General features: G+C 37.2%; 1 protein-coding gene across 2 annotated transcripts; it reads right to left on the bottom strand.

The window, feature by feature from the left end:
* Nucleotides 1-891: 891 nt before the first annotated feature.
* LOC144555372 (uncharacterized) lies at nucleotides 892-5,017 on the bottom strand. 2 transcript variants are annotated; one of them, XM_078303673.1, is made up of 2 exons: nucleotides 2,156-5,017; nucleotides 892-1,186 (listed from the first exon to the last, which is right to left on the bottom strand). In XM_078303673.1, exons 1-2 carry the CDS (start codon nucleotides 4,683-4,685, stop codon nucleotides 1,122-1,124), a joined length of 2,595 nt encoding a protein of 864 aa, XP_078159799.1. In that variant the 5' UTR covers nucleotides 4,686-5,017; the 3' UTR covers nucleotides 892-1,121. The 2 variants fall into 2 exon arrangements, with proteins under 2 accessions (XP_078159799.1, XP_078159800.1); XM_078303674.1 differs by having other exon boundaries at nucleotides 892-1,183; nucleotides 2,156-5,015.
* Nucleotides 5,018-7,543: the final 2,526 nt, after the last annotated feature.

Below are 7,543 nucleotides of genomic sequence, written 5' to 3'. Positions count from 1 at the left end.
TAGTAAGGAATAATATGATGGTTTCAGGCAGATCTAGAGTCCATTTTAGGTAGATGGTCCAGATCAATCTTGAACTTTTATGATTTTAGTCGGATGAAATGCGCTGACAGTTGTTATATTATCGGATAAAATCTGTAGATTCTTATCCAAAATTGACGGCTAGGATCTGCACGGCATCGTATAATGAAATGTGGTCGAGACCCAACTCCAACCCCCCTGGGCCAGGCGTAACAGTACAGGTGAATATAGTCTTCACATATTTGACTGAAGTCATTTTCACATAATTATGATTTTTCTTAGTTAGATTACTACCTGTATGAATCAAGTCATGCTTCTAACATGCTTTATTAAGTTCGTTTTATTGCCTTTGCTTTTCTGTAGTTACCGGATTTTGTGAGGTGGTGGGGCAACCTAATGCAAATCTGCAGGACAACAGGAATTTCAAATTGATTTGAAGATATTCCTTCACAACAGAAACGAGAATTGATCAGTTACAACATAACCTGAAGGAGGATGAGTTCTGTCCAAGCCACAAATGCTGCTTCGTTCATCTCCCTTCAAATGGTAAACAAAGCCGAACAGAGAGGGCCCAGGAATGGGTCCCGTTAGTTTATTTTATTAGAGGAGGTTGACACAACGATATGATTTGAACAAAATAAAAATTCAGTTATTTTTTTTTAATGTGTTTGGAAGATAGATAACTCGCCGTTACCACCACCTCTCTCTAGCAATGAATTTATTCCTAAATTATCCCCAGGTCATCTTACTTCCTAACACAACCTAAAAGAAAAGACCAAAGAGATCAGCAGGAAATGCAACCCAACTTCGGCTGAACCACCTTGAGCAAATAAAGCAACAAAAATAAAATCAAGCAAACAACACAAAAACAAATATCTAAATCACTAGATCCTTTTTCTTTGTCTACAGCCTACACCAGTCAAATAGTTCTCAGTCAAGACAGACCTAAACACACAACAACAACAATAACCACAGAACAAAGATCCAGCTAAGTACATGCATGGTACATCTAAAAATTTGTTCAACAGCATACAACAACAATAGACAAACAGTTTCTACTAACACTTCTCGCCTAGTCAGCATTTTCGGCAAAGCAAAACACCTCATGCAGACGGCTCAACTGGTTTATCAACTGCAATCGCATCTTGTGCGAGTTCCTCCTTGCCTGCTTCATATTACAAAAGTCATCTGATGAGAAACATGAAAAGAAACAAAAAGAAGACCCGTGGACAGAATTATATCATATAGCAATTGAATAGAGATAAATACCATACATGGCATTCAACATTGACAGTACTTGGTAGGGTTCATAATCAGTTCCATCCAGTATATTTCCATTTACAAGTAGGAAGTTGATGAAGAAAATACCAAAGTTATTATAAGTCTACCTGCATGAGAAGTTCCTATATACAGCTTTGATCGCAGCAAAGTTATTATATATCGCTTTAATTGATTGCGGCAGCTAAATATGCCTTACTCTAGGTAGCCGTAGCTAAAAGTAAAATAGCAAACTAATGTACAAATGAAACATCTTTCCCAATTAACTGACAGATAAGAGAGTACTACAAATAATATGAGGTCTAGATTTACAAGGTAAGCATCATTAAACAGCATCCTTGAGGGGTTTAGATTTCAGTCTCGTATTTGTAAACCATTCTCTTGGGTCGTTTTGTAATTGGCAATGACCCGACCCGAATTGGATTTGGTATTATGACCTGAAATGTTTAATGGGCACATGTAATCCTATGGATGGAACAGAATTCTTCCATATTGCTTAAACTGAATACGACAGCTAAATATGCCTTTACTAAAGGGCTGCCACAGCTAAAGTTTCTTAAATAAAGAAATAGATTAATGGGCAAATGGGAGCCAAAGGACAGAGTTAAACTCCAACCAGACTGAAACATATTTCCCAATCAATAGGTAGATTAGAGACTACTAAAAGTTAAAATCACGAGTCTAGGTTTACCAGGTAACCATCAAGAAAACAGAATCCATCAACAATCTAAGGGTTAAAAAACTTACATACCCTAGATATAAATTATAAACCAATTATTTATCCATGTCATCAATAATGATTGTTCCTACAACTGTCCAACACGGATATTGTAATATTCTTTAATGTAGTAATAATTACCTGGACAGACATCTAAACTAGAGCCATCTTTGGTTGACGCCTCGCCATTATTCACCAAATTTTCATCGCCACTGGTCAAAGCATCATCTTTAACCACCACATTCGTATCACTTGGGACAACCTTTGGTGGGCCTGGGGAGTAATCAAGCTCATAGCTAAGAAGAGCAGGCCCAAACTTGCTATACTTCCCTGTACTACTAAAGGCCTCCTCTGCATCTGCACGCTTTTTAAAGATCACAGTGGCGCGGTTGAGCTTCTTGTCAATTTCTGTCTCAGCCCCTCTGAGAGGCCCATATGACCCGAATATCTCATTCAATTTTTCATTAGTAGGTATTGCATCCGGGTTATTGAAATACAACACAAAACCTGTCGGTTCAGACTCATCACTGTTCTCTGCAAAAACATTAGTATTCTCCTGAGTGGGAACAGCATTTACCTCACTGTTCTTACTATCACTATTCTCCTTCTCATTGAAGGGCCCTATTTTCTTCTTCTTGCCACTAGTTGAAGCAGGTACCTCATCCTTGTCTGAACCCGTATCAAGAATTACATCAGTCCAGTAAGAATCTTGTATGTGCTTAGGTTTTGATACCCTTCTCCCACTCTTAGTAGCACTTCCAGTCTCCTCAATCAAATCCTTCTCTTCCAAGGACTTAGGTACACAGGAATCCTTGTATTTGGTAAAAAAGCTCTGCATTGGAAGGGTCCAGCTTGAGCTTTTCACCGGGTTCTCTGCTTTTAGACAGAGTTGAGTGAGCAACTCGGTAGATGGTGGATACTCAACAGGAACTGATGGGCCTTGTACTGCTTCTTTGCTGGGCCTACCCCTCCTCTTAGCAGTACCTGTATCTGATTTGGTAGCGGATTTTGGCTTGGATAGAGGTGAGCGGGTCTCTGATTGTGGGTCAAATTCTTTATCAGAAATCCCAACCCCCTTTGTTTTCTTAGGCCTGCCTCTGCCTCTCTTTCCAGGAGTACTGGTATCAGATTTGGTAGGGATTTTCATCTTGGATGAAGACGAATGAGCTTTTGATACTGGCTCAGCCTCTTCCTCAGAGGTCTCAACCAACTTCTCCTTCTTAGGCCTTCCTCTTCCTCTCTTATTGGGCACCTCAACAGATTCAGACGACGGGTCAAAATCATCGTCAGAGATCCGACTCTGCCTCTTCTTCTTGGACCTTCCTCTCTTCTTGGGCGCCTCATCAGATTCAGACAACGAGTCAAATTCATCGTCAGAGATCCCAATCTGCGGCTGCTGCTTCTTGGGCCTGCCTCTCTTCTTGGGCATCTTATCGGATCCAAACAACAAGTCATATTCATTGTTGGAGATCTCGCCCTGCTTCATCTTTTTAGGCCTGCCCCTGCCCCTCTTCTTGGGTAAATTTTCAGATTCCGACGACAGGTCATATTCATCACTGGACATCTTGACCCGCATTGTTTTCCTAGAGCTGCTGCTCCTTTTAGGCATCTCGCCAGAATCAGATTGTAGGTTATAGTCTGAATCATCTGCGTTGAATACTTGTTTCTTTTTCTCAGGTTTCTTAGGCCTACCTCGCTTTTTAGGAGTTGCCTCACTCCCTTGCTTGCTGTCATCATTCCTCTGTTCCTTGTCCTTTCTCTTTTTACTGGTTCCAGACTTTTCAGTCTCTGGAAGCTTATCCGGATCATTACCAAATTCTTCACCATATGTAAACTCAGGAGCATCAGGGAACCCCCTAAATTTGTCAAAAGCTTTCAAATAAGCCCTTGCCATAACAAACTCCAGCCGATTCATGTTTTCAGACCCAATAACAGTTACCTCTTGTACATACTCCATTAACCTCTCGACCTTAAATGACCTCAAAATTACCAAATTATCCACATCCGGCACATGGGTCCCATCTATAATACCAGCATTATCTACCAACTGCTCATTAAGGAACTTTCTATCTGAGCATTTGCAGCTTAAAGCCACTTCAATCCGCCTTGATATCTCAGCCAACGAGGAATCAACACCTCTCACAAATGTTTCCACACTGCTTTGTTTCTCCATTTTAGGAAAACTTGTCATGTAAGGTTTTAGTGCTGTGGCATCGTTCCAAGCAAAGGTCTTATCCCCAAAATAGGCGACCAAGAAGTGATCTTCCTTTTTAATTTTAAGAGCAACTTCCGAAGCAAGAGATGGATCATAGATCTGACCCGGCCACCATGGATGGCTTTTCACCTTGCCCCACACCAAATCATGAACCTTGTACTTGAATAGGTCGGTTTCAGCTTGTTCTGGACCTTCTGGTTCTACCAATTTCTCTTCTTCTTGAAACTTGAACAGGTAATTTGGTGGGGCTTCAATTGGAACCTCTTTCTTCTTTCTACCTCTTCTTTTAGGGAGGTCGGTGTTTGGGTTAGGGTTTGGGATGGGGTCGGTGGTGGGCTTTGAGCCTTCTTCTGGCACCATGGTTTCTCCTCCCGTTGTCGGACCATTGGTTAGGGTTTCGGCCTCTGGGTCCGGCGCCAGCGGCGCCGACTCGTAAGAGGAATTATCAGACGACATCTTGCAAAACCCTAGAAAATTCTAGGGTTTTTGGAGAAGATATACAATTACGAAAAAAAAAAATATAAAAAAGCAAGGGTAGAAGAAAGACCTGAATATTCCTTCAAATTTTGAGAATTGTATCGGATTAGAAGCGGAGGAGATTAAAAATTGGGATTTCCAGCTCAGAAGAGGTTTTATTCATTTCAGTCGATTTCCGTTTCAACTTTCCTTGAGAGGTTCTGTTTTTGGGGTTCATTTCGTAACCTTTTTTTATTATTTTATTTGGTTTCAGTTACTCGTTGCATAATCGCATCTCGACGCCGAAATTTGATCGAGGGGGGAACGATAAGAAAAAGGTTCAAACTGGGGCACCAATTTCTGATCCAAATTGGGTCCGCAGCAGAGTATCTGTTTTCTCACGTTGGGTTGGTAACGGGCCTAATTTTAAAGAGGAGGGTTGAAATGCCTCCATCATGTCTCCACCTCTCTCCATCATTTTCAAAGTTCAAACAGTCGATCTGAACCGGTCAACCTAACCTCCATACTAAAATATATTTGGCAACCAAATTTTATATTTTTAGAAATTTTTTTACTATTTGTTTAGATAGGTAAAAAAATACTGTTTTTAGATGGTTCAGATTTACTGATTTTGTACCTATCTAAGAAAATAGTAAAAAAATTTCTAAAAATATAAAATTTGGTCTCCAAACATATTTTAGTATGGAGGTTAGGTTGAACGGTTCGGATCGACTGTTTGAACTTTGAAAATGATGGAGAGAGATGGAGGCACAAAAACATGGAGGCATTTGAACCCTCCTCAATTTTAAATAACCAATTTCTTCCTGAAAACATCGTAATATTCAATATATCCTTATAAAAATATAATATATATTTTTTATATCCTTTTCTGGATTTAACTTTTTATTTAGTTTTTTTACTCAATATTCTACTTGGATCTATTTATCATATTATGAGATATGAAATTGATACAAGATAATTATTAAGGGATCGTGATATAGTATGGTTCTTTATTATCTGTGTTGCAAAATGACAAAAATCTCATAGGTCACACCAATAAGGAATTAATCTCACTGATTTATTTGACATATATGAAATGACAAATAAATTGGGTTTTCAACTAAAACATGATAAATATAATTATTTAAAATAATTATATATGATACTATGATTAATTTGATTAATTCTTGATTAATTAAATAATAAAAATAGAACTTGGTCCAATAAACAAAGTTCATAATTGTTAATTTTGACCCGTTGCACAGTGGTTCTTATTTTTGACCATAACTTTCTCATACGACATCTATTTTGGATGATTCAAGTTGGGTTGGAAAGTTAAAAGAAAGATCTGGAGTATTCATTTTGCATCATATTTTAATTCAAAATAGATCATGGTAAAACACATGGTAGAACGTAACAGTTACTTTTGAAAACATATTTCACTTTCTTTATTTGCTTTAAATATTATCCCCCTTATGTTTTTAATAGAATTAGTTTTTTAAAGAGTTGTAGTTATGCTAAAACTCTCTCTATCTTGTTTGATCTATTATATGTTGAGAACTCACAAAAATCTAAACTCAATATCTAGTTCTTTGGAGGATAGAGATTAAGGAGCAACTGAAGTAGTACTCTTGATAAAAAACTTTAGTTTCTAATTAATTTTTGGATGAATACCGTAGAGGGCTTCTAATTTTGAGTCTCAACTTGGTGCAAGGTGTTGTAGGAGAACAGCAAGCATCAACGATCAATTTGGAGTCTCAACTTGATGCAAAACGTTATAGGAGATTGGCAAACATCAACCACCAATTTGCAAGAGACCATATCTCAAGTACGCTACAAAGGTAAATTTACTATTTGAAAATAGAATTTTTGTTTGATATCAGTTGCACATGATGTTCTTTCGATACTTTTATTATCATCTTTTTTTGGAAATTTAGATACTTGAAGTACCATAAACCCCAACATCAATCCTTTTACCTATATAAAAAGAAAATAATGGAAATTAGAAAGAAAGTTGCAAACACAGCTTTATGGTACTTAGGGCAGCAAAATTTTAAAAAAAAGTTGACAAAAGAAGTACCAAAGGAACATCTTGTGCAACTGAAATCAAACCAAAATTCTATTTTCACATAATAATACCTTTGCAGTGTGCTTGAGATCTGATCTCTTGCAAATTGGTACTTGATGCTTGCCGATCTTTTAATACGCCTTGCACCGAGTTGAGACTCTAAATTGGTAGTTGATATTTGCTAATCTCTTAGAACGCCTTGCACCAAGTTGAGACTCCAAAATTTAAGCCATCCATGGTATCCACCAAGAATTAATTAGAAACTAAAATTTTCTCTTGTTAGAGAGTACTAGTTTAGTCGCTCTTTAATCCTTATTAGTATCATGCCCGTGCGTTGCAACGAGACACACTATAAGAGAAATTTTATTTTGAAAAAAATCATTCAATAAAATTAATAGTTATTCAAAAATTGAGGGACATGATCTCTGAATAGAATTATATGATTTTGTATTTTTTTGTGATCTCTATAATAATTTGATGATGTGATGATTCTGTATTTTAAGTACCAATGATTTGAAATAATAGCTTTCCAATTTTAAATTAATTTGTACAAAATAGAATACTTGATAGGCTGATATAGCTCATTAGATATAATACCCATGCCATAAGTAAACTGAACGAAAAAACCTGAAATTAAAAATACATTGGTATTTTAAGTACCAATGATTTCATATTTTTGGCGACTTTTCCAATTTTGTTTTCTTTCCCTTCTTCCTGTTCCGTTGATTTGTGCTTCTAAGATTTTTAATTGATTTTCATTGTGGTATGTGTAGATCTGTATAAAAACAAA

This window comes from Carex rostrata, chromosome 6, assembly GCF_964058835.1.
Source record: "Carex rostrata chromosome 6, lpCarRost1.2, whole genome shotgun sequence".
NCBI classification, from domain to species: domain Eukaryota; kingdom Viridiplantae; phylum Streptophyta; class Magnoliopsida; order Poales; family Cyperaceae; genus Carex; species Carex rostrata.
This window is presented reverse-complemented; position numbering and strand designations above follow the sequence as displayed.